This window comes from Nuphar pumila, chromosome 8, assembly GCF_984573655.1.
Source record: "Nuphar pumila chromosome 8, dmNupPumi1.hap1.1, whole genome shotgun sequence".
NCBI classification, from domain to species: Eukaryota; Viridiplantae; Streptophyta; class Magnoliopsida; order Nymphaeales; family Nymphaeaceae; genus Nuphar; species Nuphar pumila.
Window position 1 is genome coordinate 4,014,657 of NC_143256.1, and position 22,032 is coordinate 4,036,688.

The window sequence follows — 22,032 nt, forward strand, 5'->3', positions numbered from 1 at the left end:
ATAGGGAGTAACATATTATATGACAGAGCAACAATCGCTTACATGTTATACATTCTGTACACGGCACCCATTGCCTAATTGTACTCACTTGGCATTTGAGATGGATGTAATTTGTCACTCAAAAATGAGAAGCGACAGGAAAAAGGAACTATTAAAAAGATTAATAAAAATAAAAATAAAAATCAAGATGAAAGCTAGAATTACTAGGCTTTACCTGCACTGATCAATGCATCACATCTAAAAAAGGTGTTACATCTTAGACACGTGCAGGTGTAACACAATTTTCCCAAAAACATTTCCACAGAAGATGCCAAAATTTTATGGGACCATATATGAGAGTAAAGAACATATGACCTTCCTAATAATAGCTTGCAAGAAAGATTTATTCTGCAGGAGGGAAACTAAGGCACTCCAAATGTTGCCCAGATAGATAAGTCACAAGCTACAAACCATGTATTAAAAAACCAAATCTTCAATATTTCAGAAGCACACAATTACAGGGTCGTCTGAGTTTGCAGTTTCAATATTAAATAAACAAGAAACTGAGCAACCAAACATCGACACCGAACAACCACATCAAACCTTAAAATTTTGCAAATTTTACATAAGCCGAAACACCCCAAGCCTTAGAAAATGCAATGATAGGGTCTCAACGCACAAACACCAACCCATTTCAGGAAGTACATCAGAGCTCAGTATTAGACCTCTTTAGAACAATTTACACTTGCAGAAGAAGTTTACCATCTCACGAGAATACATCAAGGGTCCAGTTCACCTCCTCCACTCTGGATGAACCTTCTCTGCATAACAACAATGTACAGCAAGCACAGTAAGAAATATGTATTGTTGTCAAATGAGTCAAAAAAGTTATTGCGATCCTAAGATTGCAGAAATTATAAAACAATATAAAAGTTTTGGAAAGGGGTGTCAACAGGTTGGGTTTGGTTCGGACATAGGTGGAAGCGGGTATGCTATGTGGTTTGGGCCCGGATCTAATCGAGTCTACTATAAGAAAAACCATACCCGGACTTGATAAGAACCACATGAACCAGACCCATACCCGGCAAAACCATATTTTTTATCATTGTTACATTGAAAAATTGCAGGTCTTAATCGGAACTCGGGTCGGGTCCAGGTCTGGTATAAAATTTCACAAACTATACCGGGTCCATGTATTAATCGGACCTTCAGGTCCGGACCCGGTTTTTAATCAGGTCTACTTGTTTATCACCATACCCGGACCCTATAGGGTAGGGTAGGGTAGGGTTTGGTTTGGGTCGGGTCTGGGTAAACCGGACCCGTTGACAGCCCTAGACTTGGATATGTTTTTCAGTTGGACAGACCACAGGTTGCCTAGCTGGTACCATCAGATTATAACAGCATCAGATAGGCAGTGATAGGACAAGCCAAGTAGAGTGGATTCATAAGACTGCTTGAGTATAACATATTGAAGCAGGATTGACCAGAGCTCAAAATTGGTTTATATATATATGTTAGTGATTGGTTTCTTCTACTCAAGTAGGAGGGAATGGACAGTCTTCATTTTCCATTTTTTGCTTCTTTTTTCTGATTTGACCTCATAGATGTGATCTATTTGCAATGAAGAGCACTGGAAATCCGTGGTCACCTACCGACATACCCAAGCTATGGGCTTCTGGTGCGTGGTAGAGAGAAGGGGGGTAGCTGTCAAATCCCTACTTGCCCAACCTTGGCCAACGCCCCAGGGCCATACATCACAACCGCTTCTAAAGACCTTTTTTGCAGGCACTTCACAGGGGCGTTGGCCCATATAGGCCAAATGGGAGGTAGGCAGCTACTCTCTCTCTCTCTCTCTCTCTCTCTCTCTCTCTCTATATATATATATATATATATATATATATATATATATATATATATATATCACCCAAGGCCTGGGAAAGGCAAAGAGCTAAATGAGACTAATCATCAGCAAATCCAGCAGGAAAATAAAATTTGAAAATGTCAAAAAGTTAAAACGGTGTAAACATACTAAAATAGGGATTTTTTCCAATACAATGTTGTGTACGAATAACCAGAATTAGCTGAAAAGAAAACTTTCAATGAAATGAGTGTAAAAGAAAGGAAAGTTCAATGAGATGGGATTTCCTACACATCATAAATGGTAATGATTTATTAGCAGACCAAAAAAGTAGGCACAAATATGAGGATGCTAAAGGTCCCCTCTAAAATTAAAGAATCTTCAAAAGAACCACCATAATTACTGTTTCTTCATGAAATATGAACATAGGGACTACATTACAGTTCCCCAATTTTCTATGCTATTAAAAGGTTAGCTTTTTCACAAGGTTTTCAAATAGTTTTTCACAAGGATTTCAAAACTTTCAACGTAGAAGAAGATATTAAATATAATGCAGCACGTTTTCTAAGTCTAAGAAACTCTGCTTCCAAAACTTGGAAAAACAGAGGGCATTACCCATCAAAAAATTTTAAAGAAAAAAACTTTTGAAGCATTCATGGGTCAAGTTGAACCACCAACACAAGCAGAAACTAATATGAACTTCCAACTCAATCAATCCTGGCCAATTCCATAGCTGGAGTGGACAAAACTTTGAATCAACAAAAGAAACTGAGTGACCTTTGACTTTGGACTTCTTTTATGAGCAACAGTTGCCCAACCAGGTATAATTTTCTAAGAGCCAATCTACTAAACGGTCGAAAAAATAGAAACTGACGGTAGAAATTTTCTGGTTTTATTTTCCCAAAATTCAGCATAAAAAACAGACAAATTTCCAGAACATGATAATAACTTATGAGATTCAAGTGTAGCTTACCATTTCCATCCCGAGATGACTGCAGTGATCTATCTCTAATGCTTCCTTTACCACTGGACTGTACAAGTCTCTGCATCCTTGGGGATGGAGAGCTCACTTTCCCATTTGAAATCGAAGGCAAGGAATGACGCCTGGTAACACCATTTACTTCTGCTACATCCAAACCAAACCTTGGAGAATCTTGGCAACGTAGCTTAGCCTTGGCAGACTCAGTTGTTGCCATATAACTAGGTAGAGTTGGGGTGCCATTCAACCCATTTTCATGAAAGGAAGACCGTCGCTTACTGGTTTTCTGACCATCAGGGCACACTTGATCGTCCTTAGAATGAGAATTTAGCTCCTCATTTATTGCAGAGAGATTTTCATTTTTGACATTGTTTTCTGGTGGAATTACTGGTTCTGATACCTCACTCACATTCAGCTCAACTGGATTATCAATTTGAGGGCAATCTGCCAGCCCATTTGCTGCTATCGGTTGAGAAACTGCTTTTGGCTCAGGGTGCTCAGTAGGAAGCACAGGTATGGCTTTCCCATTCTTCTCAACTGAATTTGCTGCAGCATTATCCTGGAGCTCAGTTGGGGAATTTGAAGTCTTTCTCAGATTGCGATTCAGCTTCTCAGTTTCCACCTGACGATCTGAAGTGATATCAGTCATATGATTTGAAGACACCTTCCTCAAGTTCCGTTTAACCTTTTCAAGCTCACTCTGAGGCTCCTGAGCTGAATCAACAGGCTGTGCAAGTACTTTCTTCATGTTCCTCTTTGATCTTTCAGGTTCAAAATAATTGGTATTGGTCACAGTAGAATCACTGTGTGCAGTTGGGCGTGTTCGTACATTCCGCTTCGACCTGTTGGTCTCATTTTCTGTGGTATGAGGCACGGTGCATTTTTGAAGCTTCAAATCAACTCCCTTCTTCGACTGGACAGATGGCAGAGTGAAACGGAAGTCTGTCCAACGTTCTAGCCAGCTCCAAGCTGAGTTTGGTTCAGCCTGACCATAGTAAAGTTGCAGTGGTTTCACTGTGGAAGAAGCTAGAAGCTACAAAAAATGCAAAAACAAATGGTAAGATGACCCAACAGGATAGGTGAGACTGTCATAAGGCTATATAGAGACTCATGATACAACATGACACATGACACATGGACACATCACATGACATGCTATGATACAACCAACATTATCTTATACTTTTTATAGTTTTTAATAATATCTTTAAAAATAAACAGATTTTTATACATTAAAATATCTCAAATATACTTTTTATCAATTGAAAAATTAAAAAAAAAATTGTTCTCTTGTCCTAGTCTCCAAAAGAAATGATTATTCATGTCTTCTACCCATATTGACTCTGCATCAGTGCCGATGTCCATGTGACAGGTGAGAAAAGATAAAAAGATACACAGGAAGAAACAGCATATTTAACAGGAATGAAATGCTGAAGTTTAAAGACATGATCAAATAACCGGACACTCTTGAATTTGGTCAGGTGCATTGGATGAGTCAAACTTCAAACTCAGCACTAGCTTAAAAAATCTGGCCAACATGAGGAACCAAGTAGAATAGCTGTTGAAAATCATCCAATTCTTAAACAGTAGGATTAAGATAGCAGGCTTCTCTGTGGGATAACTAACAATGCTGTGAAAACAGTAAGTAGATCTACCTTCTTGGCCAAAGCATTGGAAAACAGCTTCTCTGTCTGAGCTGATGATCTTACTGCTATAGCATTAGAAGACTTGGTGCTCTAGCAGCAAAGGAAGAAAATTAGTCACAATAACAGGGATTAAAATTATCAAATATCACCCAGTACTGTCTGAGGACGATAGAAAATATATTTGCTCTAAAATAATAGAAGAAATGAACCCCACCCACTACAAGAAATTTTAACAAAACTATGCAACTGATAAAACATAAGAACACAAAATTAGATGACATTATAATAATAATAGATTGATAAATATTACCATGATCATTCCACCACCTAATTTCTGATGTACAGTTAGTCCACGATCATAATGTCTGACCCTTCGACCACGGAAAACTGCTTGCAACTTGATTATTGACCGCAAACAAAGCAATGTTACCACAGCCTGTCTCCTCACCAAATGACCACGAACAAGTGCCTGCAACTTGATGATGCCCTTGAGAGCTTGAAATGCCCGACGTGCCTGGATGATTGGTTTATACACATTAAACTTATAGCAGTTTAAAAAAATAGAATCTGCTAGCGTAGATGTTAACTGGCTAGTTAATTAACTTAATTACCAAATTTGTGCAAATAAGCACCAACTCGTGACCTAGTTTCCAACTGAATCACCTGATCCCTCTCATCTCAGGATTCACAGGCTGACAGAGTACCGACAAAAAGTAGTTTGCAATAAAAGGTGGAACAATTATTATACTATACCAATCATGCATACAGCTTTTTTTTACTCAAATACTATAACGTGAGCACACATACTTGATTGCTGAAGAAGCCAACATTCGATAACTCACATAAAGACATCAATGGTAGATATAAAGAATCAGACAAAATAGCCTGATGAAATGATTGAATAACCATATACTCAAAGGACTTGCTAAGAAAATTGATTGGGAAAATAAATACCTAAATATGGTAACAACACAAACCTAAACTTCTGCAAGATCAATTTAAATTTGTGCAGTTTAAATGACATTTTCAAGCAGCAAAAAATACCAGGTAACCTCGAAAAACTGCTTGTGCCTTTATTGCAGCCTGCACTTCTCTCAGGTTCTCTGGATCATGAGAGACTCCAGTTCCAACGGCTGCATCAGGTTTGTCTGAGTCTTGATTTAGAGCCACCAAGGTGCCAACTTCACATGATACTTCAGCAGCAGTCTTATTCTCAGATTCGATGTTAGAGCCATGTACATCATTTTTTACAAGAGCTGGCTGTGAAATCAAAGTAGAATTCACAGACAAATCAGCAAGTGGCGCCTTCACAGAACTCAATTTTTTTGTGTCATTTGTGTCCTTCACATGCAAATAAAATCTTCATTATTCTCAAACATTAAGGCCGTTTTCAGTTAAACACTTCAAAGAAGCAGATATGCCGAAAAGAAGAATACAACTTTGGAAATAAAGAAAATAATCCAAGCAGACAGGTGAATGCACACATGCATGTCTATGGACATGTTCAAAGTGATGCTATGTTAACTCATCAAACTCAAGTTGATATGTGGAGGAAATGTTTTTTTATGAGGAACCCTCACTGAGAACTGGGTCATTTAATGGGCCCGCCTCCCTGCAAGGGATATGTGGAGGAAATAACTCAAACTGAATTACTATATATATATATATATATATAGTGATTATATTTGGTATTAATGAAGGAACAGAACTATTGAGCTAGAAATCATAGTATCGCACTGGATCAATTCAATCTGACCGTCTAGATGTATTAAACATGGTTTATTTTCTAAGGATCAAACTATGGATCTTGGTTTTTTCATGTAAAAATTATGATCTTTTAAGACATAAAATTTTGGTACATTGTGGGCTGTTATTTTTTGAATCCTTTAAACAACATCCTTATATGTCACAATCATGTGATTCAAAACTCATTTTCTACTAAACAAGCCTTGTAGATCACAGCCATAGGGTTGGATCTGGAAAAAAAATGAAAAAAATGAAAAAGGTGATTTCTAAATAGTTCTATACCTTCATTAGCACCATATATATATATATATATAGGGAAACTATATGGTGGCTCTGTACCATGATACCATACCATAAGGTGGTGCACACTCTTGTTTGTATAGATCTAGCCACCAAATGGTAAATCTAACCATACAGATGTGTTTAGCATGGTTTATTTACTATATTAGAAGGTTTTATCATGTCTAATACACCATAAGATTCCATTTTTAGGATGATGAACATCAACGGCTCAAAACTCATGATAATAAAATTGGTTTAAAAATAATATAAAACATCATGTTTGAGTCAACTTTAACACATGAAAATAATAAATAGAACATGCTAAACATGATCCAATGGTTAGATTTTGCTTTTAGAGCTTAGATCTATGTAAATTAGGTGTATAACACCATAAGCTATATATATATATATATGTAAAACCCAGTGTTTAAAAAAAATCGGACCCGGGTCGGGTCTGGACCCGACCCGAATCCATAACCGAGCCAGCCCCAGCCCGTCGAACGGGCGTTCAGGGGCTGGCAAGGAGCGGCATACAGGGGGCCGCCCACCCCCTGCGCCCTGTACAAAAGGAGCGAGAGAGGGGAAGGAGAGGCATTCGAGCCTCTCCACTGACTCTCTCTCGTCTCTGCTCTCACTCCCCGACTCCATCTCTCTCTCTCGTTGCTGAACCGACGCCGACGAGCCCTCTCCGTCGAGGCAGCCCGACGACCTCCCACCTCCCCAGGCCACCTCTCTCCCTCCGGCAGCCCAGGTAACCCCCCTTCTTCTCCTCTCATTCCCCCCCCCCCCCCTTTCTTCTTCTGTGTTCGCCGAAAGGCCGACACCCTGCCGTGCCTTCCTCTTCATTTTTCCGACAGGCAAGGGGGCGCCCCCTTGCCTTCATCTCCTTTAGCAGGCAGGGGGGCTCCACCCCTGCCCTTTTTGCTATTCCGGCAAGGGCCATCGGCCCTTGCCCTTCTCTTTCAGGTAGGGGCCGATGGCCCCTGCCCCTCTCTAGACCGACAGGGGCCGCTGGCCCCTGTCCCGAGTTCTGTCGAGCAATGCTCGGCAGGGGCCATTTGGCACCTGCCTCCTCTTTTGGAAAGCCGCAGGGGGCCTTTGGCCCATGCGCTCCCCCCTGCCGGGTTTATGAAAAGAGGGGCAGGGGCCAAAGCCCCTGCCAGACAAATAAGAGAGGGGGCAGGGGCGGAAGCCCCTGCTGGATTTTCAAAAAGGGAGGCAGGAGCCGAAGGCTCCTGCTTAGTTTTAAAGGAAGGGCAGGGGCAATCGACCCCTACCAAAAAGAGAAAGGGCAGGGACCGATGGCCCCTGCCAGAAAAATGAGCAGAGAGAGGGAGCGCAGGGGCCAAAGGCCCCCTGCGGCTTTCCAAAAGAGGAGGCAGGGGCCAGGGGCCAGAGGCCCCTGTCGGTCTAGAGAGGGGCAGGGGCCATCAGCCCCTACATGAAAGAGAAGGGCAAGGGCCGAAGGCCCTTGTCGGAACAGCAAAAAGGGCAGGGGGCGGAGCCCCCCTGCCTGCTAAAGGAGATGAAGGAAAGGGGGGTGGAGTGCCCTTGCCTGTCGGAAAAATAAAGAGGAAGGCACGACAGGGTGCCGGCCTTCCGGCGAACACAGAAGAAGAAAGGGGGGGGGGGGGGGGGATGAGAGGAGAAGAAGGGGGGTTACCTGGGCTGCCGGAGGGAGAGAGGTCGCCTGGGGAGGTGAGAGGTCGTCGGGCTGCCTCGACGGAGAGGGCTCGCCGGCGTCGGTTCAACGACGAGAGAGAGAGAGAGAGAGAGAGAGAGAGAGAGAGAGAGAGAGAGAGAGAGAGAGATGGAGTCGGGGAGGGAGAGCAGAGACAGAGGGGAGAGAGACGAGAGAGAGTCGGGGGAGAGGCTCGAACGCCTCTCCTCCCCCTCTCTCGCTCCTTTTGTAGAGGGCGCAGGGGGTGGGCGGCCCCTGTATGTCGCTCCTTGCCAGCCCCTGAAAGCCCGTTCGACGGGCTGGGGCTGGCTCGGGTATGGATCCGGGTCGGGTCCAGACCCCACCCGGGTCCGATTTTTTTTTTTAACACTGGGTTTTACATCCTACCCTCCTTAAAATAATTTCGCCCTCGAAATTAGATTGAAATTATTACTCGAAGTACAAGTCAGGGTATTTCTCCCTAATGTCAGAATCTGGCTCCCAAGTACATTCATCTTCTATCCCATGGTGCTGACAACGCACATTGACAAGGGATATCGTCTTTGACCTAAGCACTTGATCTCGACGATCCACGATTTCGATTGGTCTTTTCTCGAAAGATAAATCCTTCTGAATGTCTACATCGTCATAATGGATGATGTGTGACGGGTCGTGCACATATTTCCTCAACATGGATATGTGAAAGACATTATGGATCTGAGCGTATTGAGGAGGTAAAGCCACACGATAAGCTGCTTCACCAATTCGATCTAGGATCTCGAATGGTCCGACGAATCTGGGACTTAGCTTCCCCTTTTTCCCGAACCGGAAAATGCTTTTTGTGGGAGATACCTTAACAAAGACCATATCTCTCGTCGAGAATGTGAGCTCTCGACGACGACGATCCGCATAACTTTTCTGCCAGCTCTGGGCAGTACGGAGTCGCTCCCGAATCAACTGCAGTTGCTGAGTGTAGTGTTGTAACACTACCAGAGAATCCAATCTTCGCTCACTGACCTCGTCCGTCCCAGTAGAGAGGTGATCGACAGGGCTTCCCGTACAAGGCCTCATAAGGGGCCATCCCGATGCTAGCGTGATAACTGTTGTTGTACGCGAATTCTGCCAGACTGGTATGAGAATCCCATTTTTCTTTCCAATCCAACATGCATGCACGTAGCATGTCTTCCAAAGTCTGAATCGTGCGTTCAGACTACTCGTCGGTCTGAAGGTGGAAAGCGGTGATAAACTTCAATTTTGTACCCAAGGCTGACTGCAATTGTCCCCAAAACCTTGAGGTGAATCTAGGGTCGCGATCGAAGATGATGGACACTGGAACACCGTGCAATCTTACAATCTCCCGAACATAGAGGTCCGCCAGACTGTCGAGTGACTGACTGAGGCGAATTGGAAGGAAATGTGCCGATTTGGTAAGTAGATCGACGATCACCCAAATCGCATCATGCTTTCTCTGAGTCTTCGGCAAACCAACGATAAAGTCCATAGTGATGTCTTCCCATTTCCATTGTGGGATTTCAATATGCTGCATTACTCCGTCAGGTCGTTGATGCTCGGTCTTAATCTGTTGACAAGTCAAACACTTGGCGATATACTCGGCCACGTCTCGCTTCATTCCGCTCCACCAATAACCTCGTTGCAGGTCTTTGAACATTTTCGTGCCTCTTGGGTGGATCGTGTATCTGGACTTGTGAGCTTTCGCGAGAACCTCGTCCCTCAAAACAGGATCATTTGGGACCCAGAGGCGATTCTTACGCCATAAACTTTCTTCTTCCTTCAGACAAAAGGGGGTATCAGGCTGCTGTGCTTGAGCCTTCAGCTTTACGTATTGCGCATCAATCCTTTGCGCAACAAAAATCTTTGCTAAAAGCTCAGGTTGGGCCACTAGACTGGAAAGTCTGATAGAATGTTGTGTGACCGCAAATGGTTTCCAAGAAACCAGATCCTCAAAAAGCTTCCAATCAGCGTATAATTGATTGAAAGAAACACCGGAAGCCTTGCGGCTGAGAGCGTCAGCCACGACGTTTGCCTTCCCTAGATGGTAGGAAAGGGTGAAATCGTAATCCTTTAAGAATTCTAACCAACGTCGTTGCCTCATGTTCAGCTCTTTCTGCGAGAATAAGTACTTAAGGCTCTTGTGATCCGTAAAAGCATTCTTTAAATATTCGGCAGGGGCCGATGGCCCCTGCACCTGTTTCCTTTTTCGGCATGGGTCATTGGACCCTACCTCGTTCTGTTTCAAGTCAGCAGGGACCATTGATCCCTGCCTTGTTTTTGCAGAAAAGCCGAGACCCCAATCCTTTGTTGCCGTTTTCCTTATTCACTTAGATGCATGCTAATAACGTACCTTTGCAGCTTACGCAACGGAGCCCGTTCGCGCCCCGCGAACCAAATCGACGATTACCTACGCTCGTAGACGACCTCTTTCTCGCAATACCCCGAGGTAGGGGAAATTGCACAAGGACTTAAATAACTGAAGCTAGCTTAAATAATTAAAGACCGAAAGAACAAAAATATATATTTATATACGTATAATTATATAAGTATGCTTTTAGCTCAAGGACGCGGTTTCGCGATCCTTGTCCTTTATTTACGCACTTTCCTGCTTTCTGTCTTTAATTTGCCGTCGCGTTTTGCGCCCAGGCTTTTATTTACGCATTTTCCTGCTTTCTGTCTTTAATTTGTCATCGCGCTTTGCGCCCAGGCTATTACTTTCGTATTTCCTGCTTTCTGTCTTTAGCTCAATGACGCGGTTTCACGATCCTTGTCCTTTGCTTTCGCATTACTTGTTCTATGTTTGCCGTCGAGATTTGCGCCCAGGCTTTTGCTTTCACATTTGCTGCTTTCTGTCTTAAAAACTTGCAGCCTCGATGGATGAAAGGAGTCCTTTTATATCGAACATACGGTTTTGCAAACAAATGTTGGTTTTGAAGCATCACAGTGGGTCATCCTGAATCAAGCATTCAGAAGGAGTAGTTCCTCTACTCTAGTTCGCTTTTCTGACATAGCTCGAGATTACCCAACATTCGGGACTCGAGCAAGCTTGTGAGCGTAATTTTCTCATGCGAAATCCGCATTTACCGTTTATCGTTATCAGTGTCAAAATTTGTGTTGCATATTGACACTACGATAACGAATGTGAGATTCGAGAAAATCACATGCCATAAGATGGCACATGGTATCGGTCATTTCAAAAGTTTAGAATGATGACATTATATCTTTGCAAATCATGTTGGTGAGACTCCTATTGAGGACCTAGAACCCTTCCTCGTAACGTGCTCATAGACATGCATGGCATGCAAGTAATACGACGGATGTTGAGACGGTCATTCGACCTCGACCAGTGCTATGAGCGCATTGGTAAACCACATTACAGATCAATTGATTATCGCCTTCACAGGTAAGATCCTCGATTGGGTCAAAAGACCAGAGCATGTAGAATGGGTCGTTGGTTAAGTAACCCCTGACACACCCATTCGTTTTCTTGTTGTCTGTCAAGGGAGAGGACGGATTGGTACACACACTTCGATGGACAGGCTGTTAACAACCATTCTACGAGCAAAGACTCGGTGTCCCCAGTCATCGGAGTTAGGGGATGAGACTACCAGATATTATCCTAGGTGGTAGATCTTTTGGACTTCTGCAGAAGTAGGATGCATCCGTAGCCACGAACGCCTTTGGGGAATCCTCTCTCGGCTAACGGCCGTCCCCTTAAGAACAGACTCAACTAGCTATTCGGGTTACTCAAAATACATAGAATAATAGACGCCCGAACTAGTCTCAGTTGTTTCTACGAGTCACGTCTGCGCGTACCCGCAGTCCAGTTAATGATGGAACACAAAGTAACTTGTGCACTCCACTTGATGAATCATAATTGTGTTTTATGCTCAGTGATTTCAATTCATTATTAAATGTTTTGTTACATCGTGCAGCATGTGCTAGTTAGACTTTTACTTATGCTAATAAACTGCTCATGTTAGTTCAGTAACTGTTTAGTTACTCATCACACAGTTAATTATTTGTGCTTCTTTCAGACTTTTCTGTCTACTTGTGCACCTACTAGTTTTTCACGAAACTAACCCATTTTATGGGCACAAGTGTGTTAAAATATGTGTACTCGTACACATATATGTTGAAATATAATTCTTAAATGTACATATATATATTTATATATATATATACAGATACGTATACATATATATATATATATGTATATGTATCTCTATTTATATATATAAATATATATATATATATATATATTTTATCTTCTTAAAATACCCTCAAGGGTATTCTTGTAATTTGTCATTTTACGCATATTCCAATTGGAATATGCATTGTAATTTTTCCCTTAATTTTTTGTTTTTTATTTTCTTAATTTTCGTTTTTCGTACCACATTGGGGGCCTCCCAATAGAGACGTTGGGAGCCCCCCAACGGTCACAAATGTAACCGTTGGGGGCTCTCCAATGTCTCCCTTGGGAGCCCCCAAGGTGGTCCCTTTTATGCTTATAAGAATACCCTCAAGGGTTTGCTCCTTTGTATTCTTTAAGATTTGGAGCTCTTGCTCCATTGTAAGGGGTTTTTTACCCTCTTCTTCTTCTTCTTCAATAATATTCAACTTATGACTTTATGTCATATTTTTGCCCCTTGTGTGGGTTTATGTTTTAGCACATTATGTGCTTGTGTTGTTCCCTTTAATGGGTTTATTCGCACTTCATGTGCATGTGTATGGGTTCATTATTGAACCTAATGTATTCAAAGTCACTTTCTAACATGGTATCAGAGCCCGATTACGATGGGGTTGTCTCTTGGCGCAACGAAAAGCGTGGTGCTCAAGAAATGATGAAGTATTCGTTGTTCCTCTCTTTTTTTAGAAGTTTTCGGTATGTATCTCTTTTCTTAACATATTATGCATTATGAAACTATTTTTCTTGCACATTTAGTGTTTTTGATAGTTGAATCATTTCCTTTCACATTTCGCGTGTTCGTATATTTTAAAATATCTACTTTTAAATTTGGTAAATTTGTTTATTGTTCAAATATATAATTCTTGGTTATATAGTTATCAATTTCTCATCACATATAATAGTAATTTATGTTTTGCAAAATTGTTTTTCAATTATGTGAGATTTATGATTTTTCATAAGAATTTTGTGATTAACCTATAAGTTAACTTTTTAAATACGATTTCTTGCTAGATTAATGATCTTTGTTTAAAACTCTTTAATCTCATATAAAGTCTAATTTGTTTTGAGTTCCTCTCTTGTTTATGGATTTTAGTGCATTTTTTGGAAAATCTTGATATAATTCTTGTATAAGAATCTCTCACATCTAAATCCTTGTTATGAATCCTAAGTTATCATTAACGAGAACTACATATCTAACTAAGGTTTTTTGAAAAATTGTTTTTGATAAATAGGTTGTTCGAACCATTGTAAAAGATCTTTTAAAAGAATTTCTCACACTATATAGAATGCATAGTGTATCTATTACATCTTTTTGGTATAAAAGATTTCATTAAATTTATTGATGCAACTTTACAAACTTGTTGGTTTGTATTTTTCATAAGATTTCAAAACCTCTTGATTGTATCTCTAAGGATGCCTACATTGGCCATAATATGGTCTTCTTTTAAATTGCATTTATCAAGCATAAAATTGCATAATTGAAGCTTGAGAGTCTCAAGCATTTGCATCTTTTATGAAATACATGCATTATTGCATGTTTGATATTATTACGCTTTTTGCGTATTCTTTATTCAAGTGTTGTGAGAGTGCCTTCATGCACATCTTTTCTAAAGTATTTGTACTCATATACGTATTGTCTCTTCGTAGACATTTTTACATTATGGAGCTTTTGTGCACATTTCTTTTGGTGAAAGTGTAATGAATTTAGATATTGATTCTTTTGTTGAATCATTATAAAACATTGTAAGTGCTTATAGCACTTTGTACGTTTCCGCATATCTCAATCAAAGAATATTAAAACTTGTATGGGATTTAATCCCAATTCTATAAATTTTCAAGTATTTTTTAATATCTTTTCTTGGGTATTGTGTTAAAGCTCTCCTTGCGAACCATTACGGTTCTTGTGATTTCTTTGTTAAAAGCTTGATTTTCTTCTCTTGATTATCCCAAGATGATTTCTTTATGTCATTATGTTCTTTGAAAAAGTTTTTTTTATGGTACTTATCTTATCCATCACAAGTTATATGATGCATCAATTCTTTTATGGCCCTATTGTTATATTAGAGATATTTGAGGTGAGTTATGGGCACCTTGTGTTTATGTCATTTTAGATTGTCCAAATTGCCATATTATAGATGGTGGTTGAGGTGAGTTATGGGCACCTTGAGACTCTAGAATGATTTGGTATATGATCTATAATTATGAGTGTGTCACTCGTTGTTATGTCATTTTAGATTGTCCACTTACCATATTATAAATGGTGGTTGAGGTGAGTTATGGGCACCTTGGGACTCTAGAATGATTTGGTATATGAGTGTGTCACTAGTTTGATGTTGGCCATTGATCTTATGGATGCTCTTATTTATATATAAATGTGATGGATATATGATGTTTGAAACCTTAAAATGTTTTAAGGTATATTAAAATCAAGGTTTTTGGGATTATTGCCCAACCTTTTATTGTTTATGAAAATTATGAGTGCATTTGCACATTTGTGATTTCGTGCTTTTGTGCACAAGTGTTCCATATGTTCTTGGTGTGCGTATGTTCACACCTTTATTTTCAAGAATATTGTTTTATCGGTTGTTGCATCTTGTTGAAGATACTTTTACATAGTTTATTCCAAAATGTTATTTTTATGGGTATTCTTTTTAAAGAATATTGTTCTATCGATTCAAGGTTTGATTTATATATATGTTTGTCATTACAAGTTTATTACCTCAAAAGTCTTCTCCTTTTATAACTCTTATCTAAGTGTCATCATATGTAGACAAGAATTTTATTACACCTTTGTGTGTTGATAGCCCTTTGTTGGCTTTTGCTCTCTTGGTCTAGTAGTTGAACACACTTGTCTTGAGTGTTATTATATGTAGACAAGGCACGTTGATTCACACCATGGTGTGTGATCTTTAGTCCATGTTGGCATTTGTGTCCTTGTTCTAGTCGCTGAGTTGTATGCCCATGGTTGGCTTCTTTCACTCAATTCAAGTGTCATTTTATGTAGACAAGAGATGTATTGTGTTTTTAGCCCATGGTTGGCTTAATACTCTTGTTCTAGTAGCTGAACATACTTGATCTTGAGTATATTTTTACGTAGACAAGAGATGTTTTTTGAAAATGTTGGCGTGTATTCTCTTGTTCTTGTCGTTGATGCACTCATTTCAAGTATTATTATATGTAGACAAGAGGTATTTTTACACACCTTAGTGTGTGTCATTTGGCCTTTAATGGCATTTTATTTATATTCTTGATCTAGTAGCTTATACACTTGATTTACGGGTTTTGGAGGACTAATGAGGTAGTTGCTTGTAGTGGATGAACTACTATTGAAAATTGCAAAATTTCATTCATAACTTGTGTTTTTAGATACAAGTGAATCATATCTATGATATGTTTTTTAAATCAAATTGATATTTTAGCATTTAATCTATATATGAAGTGTTTACAGTTTTTCGGCATCTTTTGTATTTGATATGCAAAATGAGTCTTTTGTCTCAAATAATATTCATTTTTGAATCTTGGGTGGATGCTTTAATATATTTAGTCAAATCATGCTTCTTACATATGACATCTGTTTGTCATAGATCTTCTCCCTAAAGATGTGAAAAACTCTATTGTTGATCTATGTGTGTTAAAGCCTCTTGAAGTTCATATTCATTATGCCTTTGAACATTTGCATCCGTGTTCATTTTGACTAAAGTATGTTTGGAGCATGTTCATTAATGATTTTCTTTAAGTGTTAATTCATTTCATGATAGTACATGCATATGCTCATTATGGCCTTTTAGGCCCTCATTCAATAAAGCATATGTAGCTTATGCCTCTTCGTAGGCTTATTGTGGTGTCCCTTAGTGGACCATTTTGTTTTTCCCCATTATGGGGTTGTGTTTGTCCAATGTTGGACCTTATGAATGCATTATGCATTCTTGCAATTCGTTTCCGCTCACTCTTTAATATGATATTTGGTTTTTGAAACTTTGGTTTTCTAAATTTTCTTTTCATACTAAAGTAGTTATCCTATTATGCATAAATTTTGCACCTTGTTGGGAATGTTCCATTTGAGTAAAGTGAAAAGATATTTTTTATTAGTTCTTTGTTGTTATTCCATAGGATTTTGGAGAGAGAACAAAGAGGAGTACCCTGGATGGTTCGGGAAATGTGTTCACCGTTAGAAGACAATTGGAGGAAGGCTTTTTCAAGTTTCAATTGCATCCTTGCCGAAGCCTCTTGGAGTCTTGCCCAGAGTTACCAGTCGAGGAAGCGGGAGCGGGAAGCGATACGGGAAGCGGGAGCGGGAAGCGAGGCACTTTAAAAAATTTAGGAAGCGGGAAAGCGTGGGACCACTTAGAAGAAAATTCCGAACCGTCTCGGAAACGACCTAGGAATCGAACCGGAAGCGAGGGGAAGCGAAAAAAATGAAAAAATGGGGAAGCGAGGGGGAAGCGAGGGGGAAGCGAGGGGGAAGCGTGGGGGAAACGTGGGGGAAGCGTGGGGGAAGCGCGTTTCCCATAAAAGGGGGACGCGCTTCCCATAAAAGGGAAGCGCGCTTCCCAAAAAAGGGGGACGCTTCCCCTCACGCTTCGGAAGCGCGACGTTTTGCGCTTCCGAAGCGCGCTTCGGGGAAGCGCGCTTCCCCTTTTGCCTAGGCGCTTCCGGTAACTCTGGTCTTGCCCTTATTGTTCAATCTTTTCGTTTCCCTGCAAAGATTGAGGGGGGTGTTAAAATATGTGTACTCGTACACATATATGTTGAAATATAATCCTTAAATGTACATATATATTTATATATATATAAAGATACATATACATATATATATATATGTATATGTATCTCTATTTATATATATATATAAATATATATATTTTATCTTCTTAAAATACCCTCAAGGGTATTCTTGTAATTTGTCATTTTACGCATATTCCAATTGGAATATGCATTGTAATTTTTCCATTAATTTTCTGTTTTTTATTTTCTTAATTTTCGTTTTTTGTACCACATTGGGGGCCTCCCAATAGAGACGTTGGGAGCCCCCAACGATCACAAATGTGACCGTTGGGGGCTCTCCAACGTCTCCCTTGGGAGCCCCCAAGGTGGTCCCTTTTATGCTTATAAATAGGGGCTTGCCCCTTTGTATTCTTTAAGATTTGGAGGAGCTCTTGCTCCATTGTAAGGGGTTTTTTACCCTCTTCTTCAATAATATTCAACTTATGACTTTATGTCATATTTTTGCCCCTTGTGTGGGTTTATGTTTTAGCACATTATGTGTTTGTGTTGTTCCCTTTAATAGGTTTATTCGCACTTCATGTGCATGTGTATGGGTTCATTATTGAACCTAATGTATTCAAAGCCACTTTCTAACAAGGTGATGATTAGGTGCTTAGCAGGCGATGGCACGATGGCGCGATTGCGAGATGTCTTCAGGATCCACTGTTACCACTCGCAGCTCTTGTCTTGATCGTTTTGGGTTTTTGTTACGGATTTCTTAAGGAAATTCAAATTTTGTACAACTTAAAAACTATTTATAATACGCATGTTTTCATCTAGATATTTGCAAGTTATGCCTTTGTCTTTTTGCTCTTTTAGCTAACGTGCCAAAGATTGTCGACTTGCCCTCTTTTCTTTTAAAAGAAATGCTTCCGCTGATTTTATAAATAAACTCTGAAATAAAAAGGATTTTCGAGCCTTTTAAACCATTTTAAAAAGGTTTACAAGTTCGAATTTTTGGGGTGTTACAATATATATATATATATATAGGGGAATGAAAACCTCCCTAACCGAAACCCTCCCAAACCTCCCCAATAGAATTTTTTTGGTATTTTTTTCAAAATTCTGACCATACAGATATGTTCAACATGATTGATTTACTATAAATCGACCACTTGGATCATGAATTTTGGATAGAAAAAAATGGTATTTGGAGCATCAAAATTTTATGAAAATTGTACGTCGTTGATTTTGAAACTTATAAAAACCTATCCATGCATCAGAATCAAATGCTCCAAGAATTGATTCCTATAAAAAACAAGCATATAGATCACATCTGTACGGTCGGAATTTTGAAAAAAACACCAAAAATCCTATAAAACGTCCATTGGGGAGGTTTGGGAGGGTTTTCCATTGGGGAAGTTTTCATTTCCCTATATATATATATATATATATATATATATATATATATATATATAGGGAATGCTCTAGTCCGGTCACATTTTCGTTAGGCCCAATGTTAGGTCCGAGCAAAAAACGTAGCTACCTGTGATTTTTGTTTGATCTAAACCAATAGATGTGTTTATCATAGTTTACCCAGTAGTTTACATGCATTCAACTAGGTATTTTTCAAGCATATATGTGTTTTTTTAGAGGGGTAAAAAATCAATGGCTCATATCATATAATATTTGATGATAGAAGATTCTAATTGTTTTGGTAAATTGATTCAATCTAAAACATGTTCCTTAATCCTTAATAAATAAAAAATTGCCAACACATCTACAGGTTTAGATTCGACAAGAAACTCCTACAACCACATTTTTTGCTAGGACCTAACTTGGGAAATAACAAAAATGGGACTTGACAAAAACATTTCCATATATATATATATAACAAGATTGTCCAAATTATCAATTAAAGAGTATAATTTAGCATCAATAAATAACCTCTCAAAAGTAGAAGAATCAAGCTCTGAAGAAAAGGAAACCTCATAAACTAATATAGAATCATCTGGTGAAAATTCAGACTCATCTCAAGAAGAAATAAATAAAATTTATTCTTCCAAGCCCCAAAGGGTCATAAGAACCAGCAAAATAAAAAACTATTATAGAAGACACACATATGTTGACCTTCTGATTGAGGAAACAGAGACACTCCACTACCATCACAATACAATGGGAGGTCCATAGTGGAATGGAATTTAGATGGAATGACAACACCAAATTTTCACTCTGACATCAGATACTTATGTACTCTAATGCTTGTACAGCCCAAGGGCACACTGATGCCTAAACAGAAAGCTTGATAATCGATGGGTTCTCAGGACAGTTTAGAGGATGGTGGGACAATTACCTTACCAATGAGCAAAAGGTTTCCATATTAACAAAGGAAAAAGAGGATCCTGAGGGAAACCCTGTACCTAATAATCAAGCAGATACCATCTTCACCCCTAACCAGCAATATAATACTAAATTTTGTCAGAGACATATGAGAAAATTAGGATTCAGCTCATTAATTTAAGGTGTAGAAGACTTTCAGACTTTAGATGGTATAAAGATACCTTCTTATCAAAATTATAACACCTCTCATATTCGAATAATGATTTTTGAAAAGAAAAATTCATCTCAGGATTGCCACCACTGTTTGTGGAGAAAGTTAGAACTCAATTAAGAAGTGAAGTTGGTGAATAGAGCATCCCATACCCAACCTAACATATAGGATAGCTAATTCAAAAAAACCAAATTATTGGAGCTCAACTATGTAATGATCTTAAAATTAAAGATAAGATCAAAAGGAACAAAATTTTGGGAAAGCAGGAGTTAAGTGATTTTTGCGAACAATTTGGATTCTCAACAAAAAACCCCAAATTCAAAAATAATAAAAGTCGTTGCAACATAAAAAGAAAAGAATATGGACAGAAGTATAAGAATCCAGATAGATTCAGAAAAAAAGAATTAAGCAAAAGCCCCAAGGGTGAAGGCCTCAACAATGCAAATTTTCTTATATCTGCTATAAATGCAGGAAAAAGGGGCATTAAGTGAATAAATGCTTCCGAAAGGACGAAAAGAAAAAGGTACAACAGATAACTGAAGAGGAAGATGTAGAAGAACTTAGAGAAAAAATAAAAAATCTTTTACAAATACTAGAAAGTGAATCTTCAGAAAAAAAATGCACATGTAGGAATAATTATTCTTTTAACTCAGACAATGAGATTTGGGTTCTTTCCTTTGAAGAACAATTTCTTCTAGAAGTAATCGACAAAATCGAAGATCCAAGTTAAAGAAAGAAACAATTAATTAAGTTCCTAGAACTGCAAAAAAGGTTAGAGGAAAGAAAAACAGCCATCCTACCAAAAGAATTCTATTATATATAAGAATTAATCAAGAGAAGCCAGAAGACTGGCAAATTAAGGCTAAACTAAGCCTTGAAGATCTTTATAAAGAGAAAAAGGAAATGAAAAAAGAAATTTGAAACCTCAAAATAAGGATACAAGCTCTAGAGTTAAGTCAGATAATAGAAAACTCTGAAAACGTGCCTCAAGAAGAAAGTGAGCTTGATGAAGTTATTAAGGGACAAGAGGAGTCACGAAATAAAAAACAAATACTTGAAGAAGCAGGAAATTCATTAGAGAAGCTATAAAAGCAAAAATGGTAATGTGAAGTCCAATATAAAGTTCTACCGGACTTTACCTTCAAACAATAAAACCTTAATAGATTCAGGAGCATATATTAATTGCATAAGAGAAGGTTTAATTTCAACTTAATACTTTGAAAAACTCTTCATCAAGTCAAGGCTGCCAATGGAGGAAAAATGAAAGTAGAATACAAACTACCTGAGGTACATGTTTGCTCTTAAGAAGGATGTATTAAAACTTCATTTTTATAAGTCAAAATTTTGAGACTAGGAGTAATCTTAGGAACTTTCTTAATATCACAAATCCAACCATTTTTGGTAACAAAAGAAGGAATATTTGGTAGGATTAAAGAAAATCCTATTTCCTTTAAGTTTTGTACTAGGATCGAAGAATCTTTACTTCTACAATTAAAAGAAGTAATTAATTATAATGAAAATTTTGTAGATGAACTATCGAATGAAATCAAAACCACAAAAAATAGAAGAAAGACTAAAGAATACTATGCTTCTTAAACAAGTCAAAGAGTTCAAACAAAAACTTGAAAAAGTGGTACGTGCAGAAATACCTACCTCCTTCTGGTATAGAAAAAAACATGAGGTTAGTCTACCCTATATCGAAGGGTTTAACTTAACAAAAGCAAAAATCCTACTAAGGCTAGGCCAATTCAAATGAACAAAAGGTTATTAGAAATATGGAAAAAATAAGATGAAGACCTTGTTGAGAAAAAACTCATAAGGAAAAGTTCGCCCTAGAGTTGTGCAGCCTTCTATGTTGAAAATGTTGCTGAAAAGGAAAGGGGAGTTCCCTAATGGTTATAAATTATAACCCATTAAATAAGGTACTTAAATGGATAAGATATCCAATACCTTACAAACATGACCTTATTAGGAGAATTCAAGGGAGTAAGATATACTCCAAATTTGACATGAAATCAGGATTTTGGCAAATCCAAATCAAGGAAGAAGACAGATACAAAACAACATTTACCACACCTTTTGGGCATTATGAATGGAATGTAATGCCTTTTGGATTAAAGAATGCACCATCTGAATTTCAAAAAATAATTTGGGATATAAAATCCAATATGATAAAATCTTTTTTATTCAAAGAACACTAGATTTTGCCAAAAAAAAAATTCAGATGAAATTAAAGACGACTCAATTACAACAATTGTTTAGATGTTTAAACTATGTTTCTGAATTTTACAAAAACCTTGCAAAAGATAAAAAATTGCTAAATAACAGGCTAAAGAAAAACCCTCTTCCATGGACAAAAAGCGTTCTGAAAAAATAAGAAACATCAAAAGCAAGGTAAGAACATTACCCTGCTTACAAATACTAGA

At 38.5% G+C, this 22,032-nt stretch overlaps 1 protein-coding gene across 2 annotated transcripts in view; it reads right to left on the reverse strand.

Moving 5' to 3' along the window:
• Positions 1-454: 454 nt before the first annotated feature.
• LOC149829464 (protein IQ-DOMAIN 31-like) overlaps positions 455-22,032 on the reverse strand; it is a 42,591-nt gene continuing 21,013 nt past the window's right edge. Inside the window, exons 4-8 of one of the 2 annotated variants that reach the window (XM_090015956.1) lie at positions 5,507-5,803; positions 4,773-4,976; positions 4,472-4,552; positions 2,811-3,849; positions 455-800 (exon numbers count right to left, since the gene is read on the reverse strand). In XM_090015956.1, the coding sequence (XP_089872082.1) occupies positions 772-800; positions 2,811-3,849; positions 4,472-4,552; positions 4,773-4,976; positions 5,507-5,803 (1,650 nt within the window). In that variant the 3' untranslated portion in view covers positions 455-771. The remainder of the gene's footprint in view (positions 801-2,810; positions 3,850-4,471; positions 4,553-4,772; positions 4,977-5,506; positions 5,804-22,032) is intronic. The other variant, XM_090015957.1, reaches the window with a different exon arrangement.